Genomic DNA, 27,022 nt, shown 5'->3' on the forward strand with positions numbered 1-27,022 from the left:
TAGAGCAGTGTCAATCATAGTAGATTAAGTTTTGCATTTCACGAATATTTTTGAATTCTTTGGTTCTGTTATTTTTCACATCTAATCAGTGTGTATTTATAGGTATGTATATATGTTGGGAAGACTTCTGATCGGGCATTATTTCAAATGATAACTGGCATTTAACCTTGGAAACTGAGACTTAATCAGAAGAATCATTAATAAAATTCCTTCAGATATTAGTAGGCATGGAGACATACATAATTTCTAGACAAACATGCTCCATATACATGGAACCACATTTCAAAGTACCTTTTCAAGGTTCTTTGAATCTTCCTAAATGTCATCTTTGGCTTTGCTGAACTATCTTTTTTTTTAAAACAATGAAAAATTTCTAAACAAGTACATCTTGGTATAACATCTTCAGGTTGATCTGATTCCATTCCCTAGAGGTGATCACTGCTATGAACAGTTTGGTTTCTTCCTGACATCTTCCTGTACATAAGTAAGCACATATGATTACAGAGTAGTTTTTCTTTCTTTGTTAATTATAGAAATGAGATCATAGTACACATAGTTTGTAAATTATTTTTTCACTGTATTAGTAGGTATTTTTCCAAGTCAAGACACACGAACGTATCTAATATTCTTTTAAAAACTTTCTAAAATATACACTTTATAGCTCTAAGGCATGTTTAACTTATAAATCTTAAGCATACCATTTATATATTGCATATTGAATTTAATTGTGCATGTTTTCCTGTGAAAATTAAATATAATTGACATGAATATTTTCCATTTTGTACAGCTGATTTTGGTGACTTTGATCAGTATGAGTCCCAAGACTTTCTTCAGAAATTTGCCTTGTTTCCTGTGGTAAGAACTTCTTTTGACATTGGGCTTTTTATAGTTTATTTCCATATCCTTCATAATCCCTGAAATGAAGTCCATGTGGTAGACTTACGAGGCTGGAATAGTGTTAAAAAAAAGTCAGTTGCCTCTTATAAACAACTCAAGTGTAAATGCTTCCCTTGTAGTCTCACTGGTCTTTGTAAACCCACAGAAACCAAAGGGTGGGGCAGGCCCGGTGGCCTCGGTTTAGCGCTGCCTTCAGCCCGGGGTATGATCCCTGGAGACCCAGGATCGAGTCCCCCGTCAGGCTCCCTGCATGGAGCCTGCTTCTCCCTCTCCCTTGTCTCTATCTCTCTCTCCCTCTGTGTCTGTCATGAATAAATAAATAAAATCTTAAAAAAAAAAAAAAAAAAGAAACCAAAGGGTATGCAGTCACTGGGCTACAGCCAGAGAGATTTGTTTTGTGTTTGGGTGTGAGTCTAAGAGAGGGATTCACTTCCAGCTTCTGAGGAACCACACAGAGGTTTGGCTTTTAACCGAAGGCTCAAAACCTCACAGTTCTGTGGGAAGGGGTTTGGCTTCTCAGCAGCAGTGTTAAAGTAGTGGCGAGAAGACACTGCTGTCTACTTTTTAAAGTCACTACTGGTGTAATTGACAGGAGAACTGCATTGGAACAACAAAGGGAAGTGGTATGTAAGATGCTCTTCTGAGTGTCTATACGGCCAGCCAGGGAATGCCAGGATGTTGTGCTGGGCTCACAACTGGCTGATGGGTGTTATACCAGCCTGAAAGAACTCAACTGAAACTCCCTCCAGGATGAACTGAGAAGGCAGGGAAGGTGTTTTGTCTTCTGAGCAGAAGCCACTTCATTCCTTAGCAACATCATGATCACAGACTTAAAAACACATCACCCCCATACTGATACTAGTCTGAATTCATTGCCCAATACTGACAAGAGCCACTAGTAGTCAGTAGCAGTGATTCTTCCTAGGAAATTTCCTTGTTTTTTTTACCTACTTACCTGCTGTGTGTTTTCTTCAGGGGTGGTTACAAGATGAAAAAGTATTGGAAGAAGCAACCCAAAAAGTGGCCTTACTGCATCAGAAATACAGGTAACACTTAACAAAGAAGAAATGGAAATAATAGGGAACCAAAGCTGGTTTGACTGTGAAATATGTATTGACACAGTTACACTTGGCGCTTTACCGCTTCAGTTGCTGGTACTGTGATTCTGGGTCGCCAGCTTCTCTGAGCACTTACCCATAGTGACTCCCCTAGTGTCCATGCTAATCGATGAGGAGGCTGAGGAAAGTGAAAGTAGCCAGTCAGCGAAGGGGGCCATTTCTTCACTCGTTACGTTAAAGGCTTTGGTGGTGACCTAGTCTTGTGTGGGTTGATGCAAGATTAGGGAGACTTGTTTCCTTTTATGGTGCAGCATGTCTGGGGTTTTCTCCCCTTGTATACCTTGGAAGCTGTATCTCTGTCTTTTGGGGAATCTGCACCAAGAGCTGTGGTGCTTGTTGCCCTGACGCTGGGTACATAATGACTTTCTTTGGTAGTGCATCTGTATGTGTTGTCTGTAAGAAAAATCCTCCCCCAGAGAATGCTGGGTCTTACTCTAAACCAAATCCCACACAGTTCCAAGTACTTTAGACATCATTATGTTCTTACAACCATTCTTTTAGGTAAATGATATTCTCTTCTTCCACATTGGAAAAACCAAGCTCAAAAAAGACTAAATAACTTGCCCATAATTACATGTGGTAGAGATGGAATTTGAACCCAAGTCTCTGATTATATCCTGTTGTTTATCCCCCCATTAAAAACCTTTGGCCTTCAGTCTCTCCCTACTCAAATCCATATAGTTGCTCACTAAAGATTAATCTTCCTAAAATATCACTTTTCTTTTTATCTCCTTTCCTCTTCTGAAGCGTTCATTAGTCTTCTCTGGCTTTCTACCAGCCTGAGTTCATTAGCCCTGGGATTAAAGACTTCCCACAAGTTGGTCACATCCTGCCTTTCCTGCTTCACTTTTTGCTGTCCCAAATGAACCCTTCATTTTTCACCAGCATAATTCACCCCTCAGGCACACATCACCTTATATTTTGTTACTTTCATGCACTCATTTGTGCATCTTTCAAAAAGATAGTTTTATATTTGAAAAAAAAAAAAAGATAGTTTAATACTATTCTGTGTGAGGCCGGATCCTATGGCAGAAAGATAAATAGAACAATTACCTGCCATCAAAGAATACATTCCCTGCTTTGGAGTGTAAGGGATAGGCAGGACAGTCCATCGGGATAGTAATTCTAATCTAACAGTGTGACATGAGTGCAGTGGGAGAGGTGTGCGTAGAATGTGGTGGGTCTTCACAGAGCAGGGGCATCGGACTTAGACTCAGGGCAGTCACAGGAGCTGACAAAGGAGTGATACATAGGCCGACTCTTCAAGGATGTTAAGGATTGATCGGTGCACAGGGAGTGACAGGTGTGCCAGGAAGAGGGCATGAGCATGTGCAGAGGCCCAGAGGCATGAGGGAATATCATGACTTGGTTGCAGTGTGAGGTGCCTTCTGGGTGTGGGGGAGCAGCAGAGGATGAGGCTGGGGAGGCGAGTCTCCATGCAGTTGAGCACCTTCTTTACCCGCTTGGCCTTCCTGCCTATCCTTGTAATTTACAGTCTTCTAACCCTTATTTCCTGCACTAATCATTTGCATTTAGCACACAGTGCTTAGTATTGCCTGATATTTCAGATAATAAGCACTTACTGAATGGTTTAGAAAGAGTTCCAGCTTTCAGTGAAGGTTTTTTAGGGTGTTTTATTCCCCATGTGCCCCTCGCCTGCCTGAAGCATAGGGAGAGGATCTTTATAACTAACTGTAAGCGTTCAGCTCAGTGCTGTGTGCATAGTTGGCTTTCGGTTGATGTTGATAGATTGGTAAAATGAATTTCAGCTGCTTAAACACTTCAGATGTTTGTAAATACCTCATGCCAAATTGGTATGTAGCTTTTAAGAATAGCCTTTTTTTCTTTTTTCCATTTTTGGTTTTGCAATCAATCTCACATCTTTTGGGTTGCAGAAGGCTCACCGCTCCCGATGCTGAAATGCTGTACATGCAGGAGGTAGAGAGGATGGATGGCTATGGAGAAGAGAGCTACCCCGCCAAGGTGAGCCTGGCGCGAAGGCCAGGGGATCTCCAGATTAATCTCAGGAGCTCTGAGAGGACAGTGGGGAGGCTCAGGGACACCCTGCCGTGCAGAGGTGGGAGATACACAGAAAGTCTGGAAACTTGAAAGCTGAGGTCCCGTGGTCACAATTTCACAGTAAAACACATTCTTGTTTGGCAGTTTGTTCTTTGAAATGCTCTTAAATCGAGTTCCTTAAGGAGCCCGATTCTTCTTATTTTCCTACCTATTGACAAGGCAATCCTTTTATACTTTTCAGACTTTGCCCTCCAGTGTAGGTCTTCTGAGCATCTTCTCTCTGGGAAAGGAGCCTAGGGATCTGGGTGTGGTGGTCATGCCTCTCGTGCACATGCTGCCTGAGTGCTTCTTTCTGTGCTTTCTCCTTCCAGGATAGCCAAGGCAGTGACATATCCATTGGAGCATGTCTTGAAGGGATCTTTGTGAAACACAAGAATGGAAGGCCTCCTGTGATATTTAGGTACTTCTCTTACGTCCTCCTGTGCACTTTCTGTGGCTCCTCTTGGTGCTAATTTCTAGAACCTGTACTGGTAATATTGCCCATAACTCTCTCCCAAGGTCTCACTAGGAAATGGAAAGATGTCTTTCCTAGAATCAAATAACCCCTGACTCCAGTGATTCTTTCATAAGCCACTTTCTTTCAAACCAAATATGTGGAAAACAATACTGCTTGTCATCGTGGCCTGCTTATGAATGCTGGAAGGTGTGTGACCCTTTTCCTGCCATATGGAGGCTGTTCTTTGTTTTGATGTGAGTTTTTAATTTCAACTCTAGCTTCTAGGACCGTTTATGGAAAATCTGGGCCTTTCTCTGCCTTCTTATGTACCAAAATTCCTAAAATACCAATGTCTAAGCAAAATAATCTTTCTTGCTTGCTTGCTTGTTAAGCAAAGTTCAGTTATTTGTATAATGTTCTTTTTTTTCTGATTATAAAAATGGGATATTAGTCATTTGTGGAAATCTTAGAATGTTTATAGTGAAAAAGACAAAAAGGAGGATCTATAGCAATATGCTAATAGTGGCTGACCCCAAAGAATGAAATTTCAGGTGGTTTAAATTTCTGTGTTCCAGTTTGTATCTTAAAGACCGCAAATTGAACCATGTTGTTCAATCCCTGCCTTTTCATTCCTTAAAATCCATACCCGGGCAGCCTGGGCGGCTCAGTGGTTTAGCGCCGGCTTCAGCCCAGGGCATGATCCTGGAGACCCAATATCGAGTTCTGCGTCGGGCTCCCTGCATGGAGCCTGCTTCTCCCTCTGCCTGTGTCTCTGCCCTCTCTCTGCGTGTCTCTCATGAATAAATAGATAAAATCTTAAAAAAAATCCATACCCTAGAAAATCGAAAGTGTCATTTCATAGAAATATTTCCAATTTTACTGAGAGTCTATTTACTTTGATTCTATTCTTGATGAAAAATTAAAAGTTTTTATTGTTTTTGTAGAGCAGTAAAACATTATACCAATTTTGGTTCTTGGTTCCTTTGTGTTTACCATTTACTGAGTGCTTGTCATGAGCCAGGTACTATGCTACGTGCTCTCTGTATTTTCTTGTGTGATCTTTACAACTCTCAGCAGATAGGTACTACCATCATTCCATGTAGGATAATTGAGACTTAGAATAATAAAGTGATTTGCTTAAGGTCATGCAGTTACTAACTGGCATAACCAAGAACTCTGATTCTCCACTTGAAGAGTGGGCTCTTAACCACTGTGTTAAATGGTTTCTTTTATTAAAAGGAACTTAATTTCCCAATATTAATGCCTTCTAGCATTAATAGCCTATTTCTTCTTGAGAAGTGATTTTTCCTTTCAAGATTTTTTTTCTGTAAACTGACGTTTCTTCTTTCATTTCTTTTGTTTTACTATTGCCTTTGGGGCTCTGAATTTTCCCTGGCGATTATGACTATGGAGAATGTACCTGGCTTGGGATGCAGAAACCTAGTCCTAGACCATATTGCCCTGGGTCGGGCAGTTGCTCTCTTGGCCCTAAGCTACTCATTTAGGTCTTCCCAACATGAGAGTTGGGGAATAGGGGGCAGAAGAGGATCCGAACTGCACCAGAAGGGCAGGACTCTAATGGTGCCAAAGGGCCACATGAAAACTGTAGGTCCAGCCAGCTTCTTTCATTCCACTGGACAGGAATTTTTAAAATTGCCTTCTTCAGTAATGATACTAATAACCTTTAGGTTTAACAATTAAACATTGAGTGGCACCTGGCTGGTTCAGTTGGTAGACATGTGACTCTCAATCTCGGGTTGTAAGTTGGAGTCCCATGTTGGGTATCGAGGTTACTTAAAAATAAAATATTTAAAAAAAGATCAACAAACATGGAATCATTACAAATTAATTTTATTTATTTAAATAAATTTAAAATAAAAAACTCTAATATGGAGAAGGATGAAGTAGGGGTAACATTTTTCTTTCAGACCCATTTTTCCCTTTCATAAAATTATATAGTTGTGTAAATAAAAGAAAATATTAATATATAAAATCTAAATGTGGTCAAATACAGTTAGAAAACATAAGATAGGAGTTTGAATCCTGGTGAAACCATCCAGAATAGTTCACTCTTTGTGTTCCTAGCATTTGAACTTCGTCTTCACCCTGAAGCTTTTCAGAGCATTCCTCCTACACCTTCATGCCTCACTTTTTGCCTTGTATATCTGCAAAACTTAATGGTACTTGCTGGCCTCTCTTCCCTCTCTCACCTCCACCCTCCAACTGTGTCCTTCTTGAGCGAAGCACTGTCCTTTACTGATCTTAGTATCCCCGGGGACTTAACACAATTTCTGTCATTGCTATATTGGGTACCCTTAGATATATTTGTTGAATGAATAAAGGAGGTATTGGTAACCAACTAAGATAGGGATCTTTGAGCCTACTAATCTGGCAAATGAGGATAAATAGAGTACTTAAGTACTCTTTGCCTTCACTTCATCTCTGCATTTACTTCTTGCAACCAGCTATTGTCACTTCAACGAGAAGGTGCATGCCAGCTGATTAAAACAACTCTGTTCTTTCTAAAGCGAACAAATACTAACTTTATACCTCAGACTCTAGAAGGAAAAATCATATGTTCTGTCTCCTAGTGGCACTCACATTGCTGTTTTCTCTTTGTTGTTCTTTAGGTGGCATGATATTGCTAACATGTCCCACAACAAGTCCTTCTTTGCATTAGAGCTGGCCAATAAAGAGGAGACCATCCAGTTTCAAACTGTGAGTAAACATTAGGAATCTGCATGGAACGTTTTTCCTAAAAGTTACCAAGTTAGCATTTCTGTGGGCGTGTTGGGGGAAGGAGATAGCATTAAAATTGAAATATTTAATACTTCTATAAAAAACATAAAATTTTATAACATTTTGCCTAGTAGCCCTTGGCAAAAATAGTTGCTCAATAAATAGTGTTTTACCCAAGTCCTTGGGTAAATAGTGTCTGGTATGATGAACTTTAAAGGAACTGAGTAGGGGAGGAAGTAAGCACTAATATCTTAATTTCCATTGCTAAGCCAAGAGCTCTATAGAAATAACTACTTCAGTTATTTACTTTTGCTCCATTGACAAAGGCAGTATTAAGTCACTGACTCAAATGCTTTGCTTAAAATGTTCTTTTTTGAGTATAATTGTCAAAATAAAAGTTGGCATTTTCATAATTTTAAAGTTACGTCATTTTGAAACACTTTAGTGTAAGAGTCACACCCTCAGAATAGTGTTTTTGTTTTTGGTCTTCATAATTTAAATCCTAATTATAGCATTCATATGATAGGTGCACAGTATTAGAAAATGAAAGAATCACAGTGTGTTAAAAGTGACTTTGAAAAAAAAAAGTGACTTTGACATAATGTATTCCCCAATTATGTCTTGTCATCAAACTGTATCGAGTCGTAAATGTGTTTTCATTTATTTTATGCAATATTTCATTTGCTAGGAAGACATGGAAACTGCAAAATACGTGTGGAGACTCTGTGTTGCACGACACAAATTCTACAGATTAAATCAGTGCAGCCTGTGAGTATAGCCTGTTTGTGGAAATGGTAGAAAATAAAGAAGTTAGAAAATTTTATCTCGAGTGGCACCTGGGTGGCTCAGTTGGTTAGGCATTTGCCTTCAGCTCAGGTCATGATCCTGGGGTTCTGGGACTGAGTCCTATATCGGGCTCCCTACAGGGAGCCTGCTTCTACCTCTGCCTGTGTCTCTGCCTCTCTCTGTGTGTCTCTCACGAATAAGTAAATAAAATCTTTAAAAAAATTTTTTAAAAATGATTATTCAGCTTGTCAAGCCATTGGAAGAATTTATACCTTTTCTTCCTAATGTACATTTTTCTTGGTCCCCATGAGTTTCTCCCTTTCTGCTGATTCATTCCTATCAGTGTACGGACATGCTGTAATAAAATTGCGTGTCTTAGAAAACTTGTCTTTCATCCTGCATGCCATCCAGCCATGACTCCGTATCTCTGCTTTCCTATATGGCAGATTTTTTCATAGGAGTCCTCTATGTTTGCTTTCTCTCCTTCCTTCCACCCTGCTTTTCTTCACTGCCACACAGATTTGCTTGTCACAGTGACGGCAACCTTCACCCCGTGGTCCTTTCAGATGCCCTTTCACTGGACTACTCAGCAGCACTTAAGCTCTGGCCACCCCTTCTTTCCTCACCCTGCTCCTCATCGGCTGCCAGGATCTCACCCTCTACTGCTTTAACTTATTCTAGGCTGTTTCTTCTCAGTCATCTTTGCTGGTTTAGTCCTGAGACCTCTTGCCCGCCTTCCTCATGTTCTAGGGGATTCACCTTGTGTCAGGCTTACAGTTACCATCTGTATGCCCAAAGTGCATCTGATTTTATTTCTAACTCAGTCTCCTCCCTGAGCATAGCCAACTGTCTGTTGACATCTCCACTTGGGGGCCTAAGAGGCATTTTAGATTTGATATGTCTAAACCCAAACTTGATGCCCTCTTCTTCCTGCCCCCGGATCTGCTTCTTGTCTACTTTTTCCTTTCGGTAAATGGCAGCACTCCATATTCCCCCAGTTGCCCAGGCCTCAAACCTACTTAATTCCTTCTTGATTCCTGTTTCTGTCATCCCACATCCAATTCATCAGCAAGCTCTGCCTTCAAAATGCTTCTGAGATCTGACCACTTGTACCACCTCTGCTAATAGCTTCATGCCAGGCTGCCAGTGTCTCTCAACTGTGGGATTGCGGGAGCCTTCTGACGCTCTCCCTGTGTCCCTGCCTGCTCTGCCTAGAGCCGGTTTTCCATAAGTCAGCCAGACTCGTCTTAGTTTAATCTGGGTCAGATCCTATCACCCTTCTTAAACCCTTCACTGGCATTCCATCATGCTTAAAAGTACCATTCGTGGTCTGGTCCCTGCCTGGTTCTCCCCCTGTTTCCTTTCTACACTCTGCTCACCCTGTCCCACCCTTGCTAGAACTCTTTCCAGTCTGTGAACACGTTCAGCCCTCAGGACGCTGTGCATGCCCCTTCTGGGCCTAAAATGCTTTTCCTCATGCATCATTCTCCCACTGCCTCCATTGTCTGATCAGAGGCACCCTGGCTGCCCTGGGGACTCAGTCCCTGCCCACTGCCTGTCCCTCTATACTCCCTTTCCCTATTTTATTTTTCATAGTACTTGGCCCCACCCGAACTTGTTTATTGAACCTCTTGTAAGCAGGCAACGCCACCAGAGAGCAGACACTGTTCTATCCCCTGTTCCCAGCGCTGAGCAAGGGGCTGGCCCACGGTAGGTCTTGGTGAATTGTTGAAGTAATCTACATAAACGCACATTAAGAGGTCTGATGGGGGCTGTCCGAGCTACTGTAGGAGCCCTTAGGAGAAGGGTACCTGACCAGAACTGCCAAACTAGGCTTCCCCTGGAGTGGCATCGACATAGACTGGGAAGGTTTTGCTCCATCCCCACAACCTTCTGCTAAGCTGCTTTCTCCACTGGCCCATCTGGCTCCCCTGGCCCATGTCATCTGGGTCCAGCCAGAAAGTCACCTGGTTCTAGCCGGTTTTCTGGCTGAATGAGCAAAAGACGTAGCCCTTGACTCAGAGTTCTAGCTCAGAACCACAACTGAGCCTGTCCCTTTCCCTGCCCTCCCTTTGCTACAGCGTTAAGTGCAAGACCCCTCTGATCCTCCTCTGGGCTCATCTGCTAGCTAACTCTTGATCCCGGCCTCAGAGCGCATAGTCCTTACAATGCTGGTGCCTCTTGCAGCCCCAGGATTTGCTGGAATGCTCTTTCTCCCCTTCTCTGGCAGACTTTTAGTTGTTTTTCTAGATCCAGTTTAAGTGCAGCTGGCCTGGAGGCCACCATGCATTTAGTGTGCTTAGTCTTTAGTACCATTCCCAAACTACTAGTTGTTTCCTACCACTTTCATAACAATGATTCTGGTTCAGTAGATGTTTTCTCTGCATCAAACATTATGTGGAGAGCTTTTACCTCCTTTAATCTTTACAGTAGCCCGGTTTGGTAGTTACTACTGCCCTTTTGTAGGTGACGGTGTGGAAACATAGAGACCTGCAGCATCGTGGCCAGTGCTGCTTATGTGGTGCAGGCCTGCTGTCCTATGTGGAGCTGGCTTTTCTGTCCTGTCCACTGGCGCCCCAGTGTCTGGCAGGGCACCCTATACCTGAGACTTAGTGAATAACAGAAGCCTGAGTGAGGAGCGTCAGAGGGGAGAAAAGCCCGTTTGCTCCTTGTTGATTTCCTTTTACTGCTGATTATAAATTGGGGGGAAAAAGTCTTAAAAGGACATTTGTCCCTTACAGCCAAGAAGAAAGACTACGGAAGTGCCTTCTGTTTTATAGGAACCCAAGGTGTGAAGAAAACCTGGTTAGGAATAACTGTGCAAAGGGCAGGCCAGTCTTTGGGACTCATGAAAGAAAAGGAAATGACCAGGGATGACCATGCAGGAGAACTAGCCAACTTTCCCAACCAGCCCATAGATGTCTACCCTGTCCCCTTCTCCCCTCTGAAAAATCTCCCAACTGAGCTTTACTCTGAATCCCCGTGCTGGTCTGGTGATGGGATTTGGGAAAGCTCTAACTGACCAGGAGGAGGAGCCCTGCTTTCTTTGGGGATATGGGAAGCCAATATGTGCTGCAAGCTCTTGAGTGTGTGTGTGTGTGGGTGTGTGTGTGTGAGAGAGAGAGAGAGAACATGCTTCTCTTGGTGGTCAGATGCAGTGGTGCTACGCGTCCAGGGCAGTCACATCTGGGGCTCTTCTGGACTGGCCTGGTTACCCTGTGACATTTTTATTCGGAAGCTGTGTTCTGAGATTCAAGCAGTAGATAACGCACTCTGTAGGAGCACAGCCTTTCCGTAAGTTTATGGGTATTTATAGTGTCAAACTCTTATGACCTCAGTTATTCCCCTTTGGAAAATTTTGGAGAATCAAAGCAACCATTTCGAATAAACTGCAAGATGTCCTCTCTTTCCAGTAGGCATCCATATTGGTTAGTGGTTAATGCCTTTTTTTTTAAAGAAGTTATTTGGCAAATCACTACTTGCTGATGGTTTTAAAGTTGAGATGGAGGGCAGCTCCGGTGACTCAGCGGTTTAGCGCCGCCTGCAGCCCAGGGTGTGATCCTGGAGACCCAGGATCGAGTCCCACATCGGGCTCCCTGCATGGAGCCTGCTTCTCCCTCTGCCTGTGTCTCTGCCTCTCTCTCTCTCTCTCTGTGTCTCTCATGAATAAATAAATAAAATCTTTAAAAAAAAGAAAATACAAGGGGTGCTGGGTGGCACAGTTGGTTAAGCATCTGCCTTCAGCTCAGATCATGATCCCAGTGTCCTGGGGTTGAGCCCCACATCAGGCTCCATGCTCTGCAGGGAGTCCACTTCTGCCTCTGCCCCTGTCCCCACTCAAACCCACTCTCTTTCTCTGTCTCTCAAATAAATAAAATATTTTAAAAATGAGAGTTTCAAAAATGAAATAGTTATGTTTAAGGGGCTGTTTTCCACATTTTGTTTTTAATCTCTGTACATCCAGTAGATTAAGGAAGTTCATACCCATGAACTATTCCTATGTAATTATTTATGGTGGAGGACACCTGCTGCATTCTGTGAGAAACTATTTCACTGTCAGCTCGTGTTCTCAGGTTTCTTAACTTACAGTGTTTTGATGGGTGATAAAACTAAAAATAGCTTTAAATTTTATGGTCAGGGCAGCCCGGGTGGCTCAGCGGTTTAGCGCCGCCTTCAGCCCAGGGCGTGATCCTGGAGACCTGGGATCGAGTCCTGTGTCAGGCTCCCTGCCTGGAGCCTGCTTCTCCCTCTGCCTGTGTCTCTGCCTCTCTCTCTCTCTCTCTCTCTCTCTCTCTCTCTCTCTCTCTGTGTGTGTCTTTCATGAATAAATAAATAAAATCTTAAAAAAAAACCAAATAAATAAATTTTATGGTCATTTCTTTTAGGGCTCTCACCCTAAACTGTTGAGTCATATTTAATACAATGATCCTGGAGTATTGGTAGATTTGTTCTCATGGTCCAGATGGGTCAGCTTTGCACTGTGATGGGCACTGATGAAACTGCAGCAGGCCTGAAATTGGACAGTGGATTCTGGGCGGCTGGCTCAGCCTGGGGCGCCTGATGGCTCAAGGAAATGATTCTACTTGTATAGCAAGGGGACTTTGCTCCTTGATGTCCCCTTCCCCATTCCTTAGTCCCTATATATAATTAAATTAAATGTGTGACTCCTCCAAACTTGACCCAGATGATTGTAATATATTCATTTATTCATTTACAGATGTATAGATTTTATTTGAGAAAGAGCAGAGAGAGAGAGAGCACAAGCTGGGGTGAGGGGCAGAGGGAGAGGAGCAAGCAGACTCCCTGTTGAGCAGGGAGCCCAATGCAGGGCTCAGTCCCAGGGCTCTGAGGTCATGACCTGAGCCGAAGGTAGATGCTTAACCGACTGAGCCATCCAAGCACCCCCTCCCCTCCACTGACTGTATTTTATTTTAAATTTTTAAAGAAAGATATTCATTCGTTCATTCATTCATGAGATACACTGAGAGAGAGGCAAAGACATAGGCAAAGGGAGCAGCGATGTGGGACTCGATCCCAGGACCCTGGGATCACAACCTGAGCCAAAGGCAGATGCCCAACCACTGAGCCATCCGGGCACCCCTAGAAAGATTTTATTTATTTATTTGAGAGAGTGAGACAGAAATAGCAAGAGCAGGAGCAGTGAGGAGAGGGAAAAGCAGGCTCCCCACTGAGCAGGGAGCCCTAGGTGGGGCTGGACTCCAGGACCCTGGGACTATGACCTTAACTGAAGGCAGCCACTTAATCAGTTGAGCCACCCACGTGCCCCCAGAATCATCTTTTTATGTCACCCAAGACTTAAAAACGTGAGAAGAATGTTGATATTCCTTTAGGGTTGGCTGAGAAATTATAGGAGATAATGTCAACCTGTTTGGTCAAATAACTTCTTTCAAACCCCAGAATTGGTCCTGCTGTAATCACCTTCTCTATATGAGTAAAAGACTGGGAGAGAAACAGAATCTTGAGGAGGATGCTTCTCCCCAACATTCAGAGCCATGTGATCGAGGTTGCCCACTTTTGTCCTGGAGACTCTGACCAGAATACTGACTGGAGGGGGGTGGGGCTGCCCTTCTTGTAGGCCCACTGTGGGGTTTAAAGAGACTGGAGGAGGGGCACTGGGGTGGTTCATTCGGTTGAGCATCCAGCTCCTGATTTCAGCTCAGGTCATATCTTGGGGGTCTTGACATCAAGTCTTCAGCAGGGTGTGTAGGATCCCCGCTCAGCAGAAAGTCTGCTTGTTTCCCTCTGCCCCTCGCCCTCAGCACTCTTCTTCTAATATAAATAAATAAATCTTTTTTTAAAAAAAGAGAGACTGGAGGAGGCCTGGAAGCAGATAAATATATGAGAAAAGAAGCTCACAAGGCAAAATTGAGACAGTTCTTAGAAATAGCTTAACTGTAAATGCTCAGTAATTAGCATCTACTTCCATCCTCACTCACCGTGTCACTCATTTGCTCAATGAACATTTGAGGCCTTCCTTGTTTGCCAGGCACCAGTGATGATACCATTATGTCCTCTTGCTTCCATGGATCTTAACAAATCATTTGGGTCTGGGGAGAGGGTCAGACAAATAATTATTTTTTAGGAGCCTGCGTTCAGTAATCTGATGGATGTACCTGGTTCTGGTGCTTGTTCTGCTACTTGTCATGTGACCAAGAGTAGTTTCTTTAACCTAAGTATCCGTTTCCCCATCTGTCAAATCAGGATACTAACTGGCATTCCTTATGGTGTTGGGGTCCAGATTCTGTGAGATAATCATGTTCAGTCCTTAGCACCATTTCAGTAATATTTATTTTACTGGGGCCAGCAGCCTTTACTTATTTTGTCTTCTCCAGTGCACACATTCCAGTGATTTTTTTTTTCCTAAGAGTTCTTTGGCAGTCTCATTTTTAGCAACACCCATCAACATAGCAACTGCCCAGAAAGTCTGGAAAACACCAACCAGCAGTTACACCGTTTGGTCTCATTCGCTAAGATTAGGATAGCTGATCTCACAGGAAGCTGCAGTTACAAGAACAGTAGCAGGAAGAAAGAGGAGGTGGGATATTAGAGCTGATGGCAAGGCTGCCCCGTCAAGCAGTCTGGCAGGAGAAGGATGTGTGTGTTTGTGTTTCGCCAGAAGCAGCCTCTGCGGTGGGCAGCGTCGCCTCCACCCTGGGTGCTGCCAGCAAGAGGTGCCAAAATAGATACCGTGTGTGGGAGTTACTGCCTCTGCTTCTAAGCTCTGCGTCTTTGGATTCTGTGTTTAACACATTTAAGTTTTATTTTTGCCCCAGGCGACACAAGCCTGGACATGTTGGTGGAGTGTTCTGTCAGCAGCTCTTTTCTGAATTTTGAATTTATAGCACTTTATCATGTTTTATTTTTAGAGAGCACACACAGGTGCACAGCTGGGTGAGAGGGAGAGGGAGAGAGAATCTTAAGCAGGCTCTACACTCAATGTGGAGCCCGTCGAGGGGCTCGATTTCACGACCCTGAGGTCATGACCTGAGAAGAAATCAAGAGTTGGCTGCCCAAACAACTGAGCCACCCAGGTGCCCTTTGAATTTATGGTAATTAAAACGTTCAGTCCATTTGGACTAAATATAAACGTCAAAGGACCCAGTTTTGCCTAAATCTAGCCCTGACAATGGAGAGTAAGCGGAGGCAAAGTGAACCTCAAGGCTACAAAATAATGCCTCCAAATTCTGGACACTGATTTTAGGAATATTTTAAAGTACAGTTAAGGAGTGTTTGACAAAACAAAACACAGTGCCCAAGTGTACTGTCGCACCTTGGACCACTAAGGAGGCCTCGATTAGGACCCATAGTGCTTTTTACCAAGTGATACAGGTTTTTTGTTGTTTTTTTAAGATTCTATTTATTTATTTGAGAAAGAGAGGTAGAGAAATAGAGCTAGAGCATGAGCAGGGGGGAGGGCAAGAGGGAGAAGCAAGCTCCCTACTGACCAGGGAGCCCTAGGTGGGGCTCAATCACAGGACCCTGGGATCATGACTTGAGCCAAAGGCAAGCGCTCAACCATTAAGACACCCAGGTGTCCCTGATAGATGTATTTTTGCAACCTAATAGAATTAACATCCATTTTGTTATTGTTGAATAACATGAATTCTGGCAGATGGAATGTTCTTTGGAAAGGAGACATTTATTCTTTAGCAACAACCTCTACATTTTGATGATGATGAAAAGAAATTATTACAGAAGCCATTTAATTAAAAAAAAGGCAACTAGTAAAATAAATTGTCACCTGATGTTAAGTTCTTAAGCACTCAGTTTTTTTTCCTTTGTAATTTCTTTCATTGCTTTTGTGTTTAGATATATCTTCAGCCTATGATATATAATAGAAGTAATTGGTTATATTTTCTGTAAGTTCACTTATGATTTCATATTTAAATTTTTAATTTTTAAATCCATCTTCTATGTGCTTTCTTATGTGATATTGTCTGAGACTTGAACTTTTTATAAATGGTCGATTGTACCAATAACCTATCTTCTCTCTGGTGAGCTGGAATATCACTTTTATCACATACTGAGTTTTTATTTTGCAGGGGACCGTTTTTCAGATTGCTCTTATGTTTCCTTATTCTAACACTGTTACTGAGTCCATATCAACCTTCATTCAAGCCCAATATTTGGTGATTTTTTTTTTTTAATCAGAAAGGATAAGCATTAGTTTTATTTTATCTCAAGTCTTCTCAAAATAAGCTAATTTTCAGGGCTTGAATATAAGTACTAGTTGTTAGAACGCTAAGGATCATGTTAATTTAGGAGACGTGACGCTTGATGTTATGGTAAGTTTGCTGATTAAATGGGTTGAGTGTTCACTTTGTAAGTTGTCTTTAGAACACTATAACCAAGTGTTACAAAATATTTTTGTAATTAGTATTGATGTGTTATATAAGCTCCTGAGCCAGGAATAGCTGGTGAAAGGTTTTTTTTAAAAAGTGCTTTGAGGGATCTGACTGGCTCAGTTGGTAGAGCATGTGACTCTTGATCTTGGGGTCATGAGTTCATGCCCCACAGTAGGCATAGAACTTACTTTAAAAAAATTTTTAGGGCAGCCCCGGTGGCGCAGCGGTTTAGCGCCGCCTGCAGCCCAGGGCGTGATCCTGGAGACCCTGGATCGAGTCCCACGTCAGGCTCTCTGTGTGGAGCCTGCTTCTCCCTCTGCCTTTGTCTCTGCCTCTCTCTCTCTCTCTCTCTCTCTCTCTCTCTCTCTGCATCTCTATGAATAAATAAATAAAATCTTTAAAAAAAAAATTTAGGTGGAGGGGGGTTGCCTGGGTGGCTTTCTCAGTCGAGCACCTAATTCTTGATTTCGGCTCAGGTCATGATTTCAGGGTCCTGGGATTGAGTGGGGCTCTCCACTGGGCATGGGATTCTCTCTTTCTTTCTCCCTCTGCCCCTCCTCCCATTGCCCCTGCACGTATGCATGTGTGTATACACTGTTTCTCTCAAAAAGAAAAGGGGGAAGGGGGGGGGGATGCACTTGGGGAAAATTATGTAAGTCATCAACAAAGCCAATTCTATGTGTATAGGTTCTTAGATTTTATCTGTAATAAACTGCAAAGAACAAAATATTCTGCCTCTGTTTAAACATGGTAAAATTATACATTAGCTGTATTGTCTCTTGTTCTTTTCTGATATAAATATTTATTCAAAGTCGGAACTTGATGGGAAGTTTAAAATCTCAAATTATCTGGTAAATGCTAATCTGCACTTAATATTCTCATTGCTTTCTTTTATTTATTTATTTATTTACTTACTTACTTAATTAATTTATTTATTTAAAGTCGGCTCCACACACAGTGTGGAGCTCAGTGTGGCACTTGAACTCATGACCCTGAGATCAAAAAGAGACACTTAACCAACTGAGCCATTCTGGTGCCCGTTATTGCTTTCTAAAAAATATATTTAAAACCAGTCAGGGGGTCGCCCGGGTGGCTCAGTGGTTTAGCGCCGCCTTCAGCCCGGGGCATGATCCTGGGGTCCTGGGATTGAGTCCCGCGTCGGGCTCCCTGCATGGAGCCTGCTTCTCCCTCTGCCTGTGTCTCTGCCTCTCTCTCTCTCCCTGTCTCTCTCATGAATAAATAAATAAAATATTTTAAAAAAAAATTAAAAAAAAATAAAACCAGTCAGGGGGGCAGCCCCGGTGGCGGCGCGGTTTAGCGCCGCCTGCAGCCCGGGGTGTGATCCTGGAGACCTGGGATCGAGTCCCACGTCAGGCTCCCTGCATGGAGCCTGCTTCTCCCTCTGCCTGTGTCTCTGCCTCTTTCTCTCTCTCTCTCTCTGTCTCTCATGAATGAATAAATAAAATCTTAAAAAAAATAAAATAAAAAAAATAAAAATAAAATAAAACCAGTCAGGGAATGGGCAGCCCAGGTGGCTCAGTGGTTTAGCACTGCCTTTAGTCCAGGGCCTGATCCTGGAGACCTGGGATCGAGTCCCATGTCAGGCTTCCTGCATGGAGCCTGCTTCTCTCTCTCTCTCTCTCTCTCTCTCTCTCTCTCTCTCTCTCTCTCTCTCTCATATGAATAAATAAATAAATAAAATCTTAAAAAAAAAAAAAGACAAACACCAATCGGGGAAAAGTTTCTTGCGAAGAAAGATAAGCGGGTTTACCACTGGCACCCACTGAACCAAATCTAATTTTTTTGCTTTTTTCTAACTTAGGTTCCTTACAGGAAATCTAGATTCTTTTTTTTTTAATATTTTATTTATTTATTCATGAGAGATACACATGGGCAGAGGGAGAAGCAGGCTTCATGCACGAAGCCTTGATGTGGGAATCGATCCCAGGATTGGGATTATGCCCTGAGCTGAAGGCAGACGCTTAACTGCTGAGCCACCCCGGCGTCCCAGAAATCTGGACTCTTAAGTTACCAAAGTTATGAACTTACTTCTTATGTTTGTAGTGTGTGATTAACAGGCTTTTAAGTAAAGGCCTTTCCCATTGCTTCAGACTTCTGGGCTGGCAGTTGATGGTCACCCCTCAGGACTGTTAATGGAGGTGTCAGGAGGCCCACAGGAAAGACATTTGCACTGAGTCTTGCTTCCTTGGGAAGTTTGTGGGTGATCAAGCCTTGCCGTTCTTTTCCCCTCTGTGTACATGCTTCTTCCAGAGGTTCCACCTGGATGGACCAGGAAAAGACACACCTGCCCATCCTTGGGGTAGTCTGGGCAGATGTTGCATGAAGAGGCTCAAACCCTGGAGTGTGGTCTGGGCAGCCACAAAGGGTGGAGGTCCCAAGTGAGGAGAGAGAGACTCTCTTCCTTCCTTCCTCCTTCCTTTTTTTTTTTTTTTTTTTAGTATATGTGCTGCCGAAGCGAGCACTTATTTTTTTTTTTTTTTAAGATTTTCTTTATTTATTCATGAGAGACACAGGGAGAAGCAGGCTCCTCACAGGGAGCCTGATGTGGGTCTTGATCCTGGAACTCCAGGATCACACCCTGAGCCAAAGGCAGCTGCTTAACCGCTGAGCCACCCAGGTGTCCTGGGACTCCTTTCTTTAATTTATGACTAGATTAGTCTGTCATCTTTTTGCTTTAGCAGATTTATCATTTTACTTTCTTACTAATTTATTTTGGCAGAATTAGGAAAACTATGTGTATATGTATGTCTCAATGACATGTCTTATTTTACAGGCAAACTCAGACTGTCACAGTGAACCCACTCAGGAGGAGGTCGTCTTCAAGAGTGTCCCTGGTAAGAAAGAAGGAAAATCTGATTTTTCTTTTAGTGATGTCATCTTCCTTTTTTCTTTTTTAAGATTTATTTATTTATTTATTTATTTATTTACTTATTTATTTACTTATTTATTTATTTATTCATGAGAGAGACAGAGAGAGGCAGAGACACAGGCAGAGGGAGAAGCAGGCTCCACGCAGGGAGCCTGATGCTGGACTTGATGAGGGACTCGATCCCAGGTCTCCAGGGTCACGTCCTGGGCCGAAGGAAGGTGTTAAACCACTGAGCCACCCAGGTGTCCCTGTCATCTTCCTTAATAAAAGAGGCTTTTGATAGTGAGAATTTTTAGTTTGGACCACAGAAGTGTGCTGGTATTTGATTGTTTTTAACCAAAGAAATGGCCATTTTTCCATAGGCTGACCATAATATTTATGTAATATTTATTTTATTATAGATTTTTTTTTTTAGATATTTAAATAGTAGGTCCAACCTACTATTAACATGTTTGACTATTAATGAAGAGCAATCAGAAGTTTGTAGATATTTAAAATGCTAGATGATTTTGCTGGTGAAGATTAAATACACTGCAAAAAAGCTTTTTGTATTCATATGTTTACATAAGACTTCAGGAAACTTTTTCTTTTCTCGCTCTTAACTTTCTGGACGTAGCTTGTTTTCTTGTGTTTTCTGCTGTGTGGTATCAGTGCATAGGCCTGGCACTGTTCTGGGAGATGCTGAAAGTGATGAGTGTGGTAAGAGGTACAGGGTCTTCATGTTTATTTTCTATATAATATAGTTAACTTCCTTAGAAGGTTTTTAATGGACAGAGACTTGCTTTACATATATTACAGAGGCTGCAATGTGTTTTAACTGTTTCTTACTTTCTATTCCTTAGCCTAAGCCCCAGCCCTATGTGATGCCTCCCCCACCCCAGCTGCATTATAACGGACATTATACAGAACCATACACTTCCTCCCAAGGTAAAGTACGCTATTTCTGCGATGCTGTACAAAATTACTACAGTTTGAATATATCTATGAAGATCCTGGAGCCAGGATAGTTTTTGGCTGACATTACAGCCAAATTGTTTTCATGTGTATAGCCATCCTGGATTCACAGAAGCAGCTAACCATTAGATGCAATTTCATGGAGATGTGTGGTAATAATCTTCAATATCAAATTTTGATGCTCACATGATCCCGAGTTCAGCCCATTGGAGCCCCTTTCAGCCGGCTCCTTTTTCCTACTGACACGCCTCAACTGGCCTTTGTGTGCTTCCAACATATTCCAGGCTCTCTTGCCTGAGAGCTTCCCATTGTAGAGGTTTAAACATTTCATTTTTATTTATTTTTATTTTTCACTAGGTTAGTGTAGGGAGCTGTATTTCAGACAGTGCCTCACAAGCTGAACCTCGATCTTTCATTCAGCAGACAGGTACTCTCTCCTCTATGTACAAGGCTCTAGAGGCCAAGGAGATTGATTTTATTTTATTATTATTATTATTTAAAGATTTTATTTTTTTATTTATTCATGAGAGACACAGGGAGAGAGGCAGACACACCGGTGGAAGGAGAAGCAGGCTCCCTGCAGGGAGCCTAATGTGGGACTCGATCCCAGGACCCTGGGATCATGCCCTGAGCCAAAGGCAAACACAGCCACTGAGCCACCCAGGGGTCCCGAAGCCGAGGAGATTTGATACAGAGAAGTAGTTCCACATCTTAAGCTTAGAATCTAATAGTGGGGGGAGAAGATGAGCACACAAATAGCTTAAACACAAAGACACCATGATTGTTTTGAGGAAAGAGAGCAAGCAATTACATGGAGAAAGACTTTCATCCCTATTATGGAGACTGAGAAGGACTTTCTGGAAGGATTTAGGCAGCGATGGAGAGAGAGGCGGGCAGTCAATGGGGATTGCTGCCCCTGAGGGACAGTGAACAGCGTGGCCCAGAACAAGGAAGGGGCACTGGGAAGGGGGGTGCTCTGGTTGTGTAAGGAACTGGGAGAAGTTGTGTGTGATGGGACCAGAGGTGGGATATGATTATATGATGAGAATTTCCACTTGGTGAGGTGGGCGGTGGGGGCGCTGGGCCTCAGGGTGTGGGGGGCATCTCGGGGTGTTCTCTCCCTTCACTGCGGCTCCTTGCACCATCCCCGTGTGCCTCTGCGCCCCCAGCCCCACCACCTCTGGGTGAAGACTCTTCTCTGCGTTGTTAGTCTGCAAATATCCTGATACTTTTTCCTCGCCTCTCCCTTCCAACTCAGGTTTGAGTTACTTTTCCCTCCCCTTTCCCACCTGCTGCTTCTGAGAGAAGTGCCTGTGTGGGTGGTTGCCCTTTACGCCTTCCTTCCGACTTGGACTTTGCTTTGCCACTGGGACTGTCCTATCAGGTCCCTAGCGCCCCTCACATCCTCCTTGCCACCAAACCCAGCCTTCTTTCCCCTTGAGATCTCTCTTGTAGGCACCCTGGCTCTCCCTCCTGGGAAGCCCTGCCACTGAGGCCTCCTTCCCTCCATTTGCCTACCCCATGGCAGTCATGTCCCCATTTCAGATTTCAGCAGGTGTGACTGTCACATCTGTGTTTCCCACCTTTCCCCACTCCTGTGCCGCAGCCCCGCAGCTCCATCTGCCTCAGAGGGGACTGTTTCAGGAGCCACTGCCTGCAGCCCTCAGCGGGGGCCCTGGCCTATGAAATCAGCCAGTACAACTTGCTGAAAATGAAAATGTTAGATTTGGGCTCGTCACTCTGCTCCATAAGCCCATCCCTTACCCCCTCATCCTTTGCAATGATGTCACTTTCCTGGTGACTTGGATTCCGAACTGCATGTAACTTTGCTTTTTTTTCTTTCTTTCATTCCTTTCTTTTTCCTTTTTCTCCCTTCCTTCCTTTTTCTTTCTCTCTCTCTCTCTCTCTCTCTCTCTCTCTCCCCCCCCCCATCCCCTCAGCACCCAGTCCATCATGCCTGCTCTTGCTTTCACCCCATACAGCATCTCTTCTGTCTCCCTGTCCTTCTGCTCCTGGTTCAGTCCAGCCTCACCTGACAGGCTGTTGCTCCATCCGAGAGAACATCTTCCACCTTTGCCCTCCTCGGCCCACCTGACACATGGGTTCCAGGCTCTTTTCATCTCCCCGATGACCATTCCTTTGCCTGGTGTCCTATCCTCCACAGTGTTTCCCAACACTCCTTTTCCAGTCTTTTTCTCACTGTTGTCTTCCTCATCCCAGCTACCCGACACTCCAGCAAACTAAGGATGCCCAACCAGAATGGATCTCCTGGCCTTGCCCGTGCTGCCCTGTCACCCAGAATTCCCTGAGTCCTTTTATGAGGCCATCGTGCACCCTCCTGCCCGCAGGCTCCCATCCCATCAGGGTGGGCTAGATTGTGCTATGGGAAGGCTCAGGGGCCTATGCGGTAAAGGTGACGTCTTGCTGAGGTTACATGGCCATCCTGCCCCGCAGGAGGGCTCTGCACTGTGGTTGCCTTCCTCAGGCCTTCTGGCTGGAGGAGCCTCTTCCACCGGGAGTGTTGGGTCAGGATGGTGGCAGGGAGGCAGCATGGAAACTAACTGACAACCCTCTGTTCCCTTTCCCTTGACTGTTGCTAGTCATGTGACAATGCCTGACAGACACCCAGGGGTGAAGAGGGATAATCCTGTGCTCTCTGGCTGCTGCCAAAAGCTGGACATGCCCTCCCTGCCCCCACCTTCACACGCCACTTGCATGCTGCGTTCTCCGTGAGGTGGTTCTTGATTCTCCCCTCCCTGTCCCCCTCAACCCAGCCCAAGCTGCAAGAGAGCCTTCCCTCCTCCACTGTGGACCTGTCACATTTAGTCTCCTGGTGTAACATATCCTTCAGTTGTGATTGTTTTATACATCTTTCCCCTGTACTCACCTGGATTCCAGTCATTTCTTTTCCTCATCAATACTCAGCATCAGTACTCACATGGGCTCCCAGAGGGATGGTCACTTGTCAGTCTGTGACAAGTCTGGTGTAGGGAGGAGCCCACAGACAGGGAGGCCAGGAGGGCTGGGTATTATGCCTGCACAGACAGGCCAGAACGAGGACCTGAGCTGTGGCGACAGTGAGGAGGGGGATCTCCTGGGCCTCTGAGGTTGCTGAGCATTCCAGGTGTGGGAGAGGTACAGGGACCAGAAGCGTGGGTGTCAGCAGGAAGGATACAGGAACGCGTCTGAGCCCTGTTTCTTCCTTGTGTGCCCCCTGAGTAACGTCCACACACTGGATGGTGACATACTTTGATCATCACTCGTCACCTAAACCATTACATGGCTGTTGAATCCCAGAAGGAAAGCTCTTGAAAGGCAACTGTCCTCTGAAGGACCTGACTTGAGCTGCTCTTTGAAGTGTCAGAAATCACCCTCAGTAGTGATGGTGTTTTGGGTACAGATTGGACAGAAGCAGCCTGCCTCCTTGCAGCCCCACCAGGCACTCATGCAGCCACCGTAGATTAGACAGTGCTCGTGATTCTGCAGCCTGTGGATCCCCATCTCATTGAAGTGTGGGGGCCAGCATGGGGTGGAGGGCTGGTGTGACTGGCTTCTGACCCCTGGTAAAGTATACAGCAACTGGTGACATTGTTGGACCTGGAGAAGCAGAGCCTATGGCATTATTGTTCTTGTCTTCATTCTAGAAAAGCCTATGCAGAGAACTTAGAATTCCTCTTAAGGAGCTTGTTACAGATGGTTGATGCTTGTTGAACCAGCTCAGCGTCAGCAGGTCCCACATCCCCCACCAGGGGGAGAGAGCGGTTAGTGGTCCAGTGCCTTGTTGAACAGTTACCTCTGCCTCCAGCCACCCAGAGATCCAGAAAGTCTGTTTGATTTGTAGCGAAACAAATGTTTTTGGTTTTCAGAAAAAGTATTTTATAATCATTTGTACTCTTAATATTGGACAGATTGGGTTCATCTTTACTGGGGGCCAAATCCTGAAATACCACCCGCAGAGTAGGCGAGCCATCACCATTCTGTAGATAAGGATGCCGGGACTCCAGGAAATGAGACACCCACAGTCGATCAGAGAGTCTGGGTAAAGCCAGGTTATTTCTGCATGGAGTTTTGTAAGCAACACTGAAAATGTCATCAGCTTTCAGGACCTATCTCAGTGTTTGCCCAGAGTCATGGGTCCAATTCATACATCTTAAAATCACATTTAAAAATACCTCTTAAATGTGTTTGTTTCCTAGACAACCTCTTTGCGACCAACCAGAATGGATACTATTGTCACTCTCTGACGAGTCTGGATCGAGCCCAGATTGACCTCAGCGGCCGGATCCGAAACGGCAGTGTATACAGTGCCCACAGTACCAACTCCCTCAACAACCCGCAGCCCTACCTGCAGCCCTCCCCGGTGTCCTCCAACCCAAGCATCACCGGGAGTGACGTCATGAGGCCCGACTACGTGCCCTCGCACCGGCACAGCGCGCTGGTCCCCCCGTCCTACCGCCCAACCCCGGATTACGAGACGGTGATGAAGCAGCTCAACAGAGGAATGGTGCACGCCGAGAGGCAGAGCCACTCGCTGCGAAACCTCAACATCGGCAACTCGTATGCCTACAGCAGGCCCGACGCGCTGGTCTACAGCCAGCCAGAGATTCGGGAGCATGCTCACCTCGCCTCCCCGCAGTCGGCCCACTACCCGTTCAGCCTCAACTACAGTTTCCACAGCCCATCTCCGTACCCACACCCCGCCGAGCGACGCCCGGTGGTGGGTGCTGTCAGTGTGCCCGAGCTGACCAACGTGCAGCTGCAGGCTCAGGACTACCCTGCGCCCAACATCATGCGGACGCAGGTGTACCGCCCGCCGCCGCCCTACCCGCCCCCGCGGCCGGCCAACAGCACCCCGGACTTGTCCCGCCACCTGTACATAAGCAGCAGCAACCCCGACCTCATCACCAGGCGCGTGCACCACTCGGTGCAGACCTTCCAGGAGGCCAGCCTGCCGGTGGCGCACTCCCTGCAGGAGGTCAGCGAGCCGCTCACAGCCGCCCGGCGTGCGCACCTGCACAAGAGGAACAGCATCGAGGTGGCAGGGCTGGCGCACAGCCTCGAGGGCCTGCGGCTCAAGGAGCGCACCCTGTCCGCCTCGGCCGCCGACCCGCTGCCGCGGCCCGTCTCAGCAGGCTCCCAGCCCAGCGGCTTCCCTGAAAGGGCCGAGCGGGACCAGGCGGACGAGCGGGGAGGCCTGGGCTACGGCCACAAGAAGTCTCTGTCTGACGCCACCATGCTGATCCATAGCAGCGAGGACGAGGAGGACCTGGAGGAGGACGTGGCCTCACTGGCGGTGCCTCTTCCACAGGCCCGCGCGCCCCGGGGCCGCCACTCCCCGGAGCCACCCCCACCGCCGCCCCCCGGCCCCTCCCGCGGCCCCGGCGGCCCCACCCCTGCTGCCCTGGGCCAGGGTGCCCTGCCAGGCCGTGAGCCCGTGCCTCTGCTCAGGGAGGCCCACCGACCCCGCAGAGAGGGGCTGCTCACGCCCTCCATGTCCGAGTCCGACCTCACCACGTCGGGGCGCTACCGAGCCAGGAGGGACTCCCTGAAGCAGCGGCCGGTGTCGGATCTCCTCTCTGGAAAGAAGAACGTCGTGGAAGGCCTTCCACCGCTAGGGGTAAGCCAATGGCACTGAAGGCGCCAGGTGCGCCGGGTGAGCCAGGTGAACCAGGTGAGCCGAGGGCGCCGAGTGTGCGCCTGTGCCCCAGCGGGCTGCACTCTGTGAGCTCTCCTCATCCCCCAGGCCTCACACCCACACAATTTCTGTTGTATTTGGAACACTGAGTCCGATCGTCTATGGAAATAAGGGGATCCGTTAGCATTCTAGTAGTTTTGCTGGACATCATTAGTGAAAGTGAAGCTTGGGATGGAAGTGGAGGGCAGGAGGGAAGGGCCTGGCGCTGCCGTGTTAAGGAAAAGGAAGATAAGACGCAAGCCTGCTCTGTTAGTGACCTGTGAGAAACCCGTGGGGTGATGCAGCAGGGCGGGGCTGCGTGTCTGAGAAGCACCCCCCAACGCAGGTGTTGCTGGTGTCCGAGTGTGTGGGTGCAGCTTGAATTCACCTGGCCATGATCTCTGAGGGCCTCACAGTGATCTGGAGCTGGGAAAGTGGCACTTTGTCCGGACGAAACACCTGAGAACTCCCAAGTGTCTTTAGAAAAAAGATTCCTTGGAGAAAATGCAGCCCTTTGATTCTCATGGTAAAAGTAACCAAGAGTTACGACTTCCTATTTATTTGGGGCAAAATGTAAAAGCATAACATCACCTCTAGCTGCCATTCCTGGGGCATTTTTACCATGTTCTGAGACGCGTCCAGCTTACAACAGGCCTATTGTTTCTTGGGAAGAGAAAACAGACTCTGAGATGTTAATGTAGCTTTTCCAAGGTCACACAGCTAGTGGGTAACAACTGGAATTTTAAACCCGTGTTTATCTCTGCACCCTACTCTATCATATTTTATACTGTTCTACACTGAGGTATATTGTATATAATGTTTTATTAAGTAGCTATTGCTTATCTCAGCCTTGCTGTTTTCTCTCTTTCCACCCAAATGTTTTGAGTCACAGGCATTGGCCAGGCATGTGTGCCTTTGTCATTTAAGTGTGGCTCCTCCAAGTCATCTTGCTGCCTTGCTCAGGCCTCTGGTTCCTTGCTGCCCGCGCCTCCGTGCCAGGAGCCCCGCACTCTAACCGAGCTAACACGCTTAATTAGCTGATCCAGTCCGTCTTCCAGGTTCTCGCAGCGCCCTGGCAGGGAG

General features: G+C 45.5%; 1 protein-coding gene across 4 annotated transcripts in view; it reads left to right on the forward strand.

The window, feature by feature from the left end:
- PTPN21 (protein tyrosine phosphatase non-receptor type 21) overlaps positions 1-27,022 on the forward strand; it is a 79,384-nt gene that overhangs the window by 40,552 nt on the left and 11,810 nt on the right. For 3 of the 4 annotated variants that reach the window (XM_055303792.1, XM_055303793.1, XM_055303794.1), the window contains 9 exons: positions 788-855; positions 1,873-1,943; positions 3,911-3,998; positions 4,406-4,494; positions 7,161-7,248; positions 7,958-8,037; positions 19,216-19,276; positions 20,154-20,238; positions 24,462-25,882. In XM_055303792.1, the coding sequence (XP_055159767.1) occupies positions 788-855; positions 1,873-1,943; positions 3,911-3,998; positions 4,406-4,494; positions 7,161-7,248; positions 7,958-8,037; positions 19,216-19,276; positions 20,154-20,238; positions 24,462-25,882 (2,051 nt within the window). The remainder of the gene's footprint in view (positions 1-787; positions 856-1,872; positions 1,944-3,910; positions 3,999-4,405; positions 4,495-7,160; positions 7,249-7,957; positions 8,038-19,215; positions 19,277-20,153; positions 20,239-24,461; positions 25,883-27,022) is intronic. The other variant, XM_055303795.1, reaches the window with a different exon arrangement.

The sequence above is a fragment of the Nyctereutes procyonoides genome, unplaced genomic scaffold (assembly GCF_905146905.1).
Source record: "Nyctereutes procyonoides isolate TBG_1078 unplaced genomic scaffold, NYPRO_anot_genome, whole genome shotgun sequence".
In the NCBI taxonomy this organism is placed as follows: Eukaryota; Metazoa; Chordata; class Mammalia; order Carnivora; family Canidae; genus Nyctereutes; species Nyctereutes procyonoides.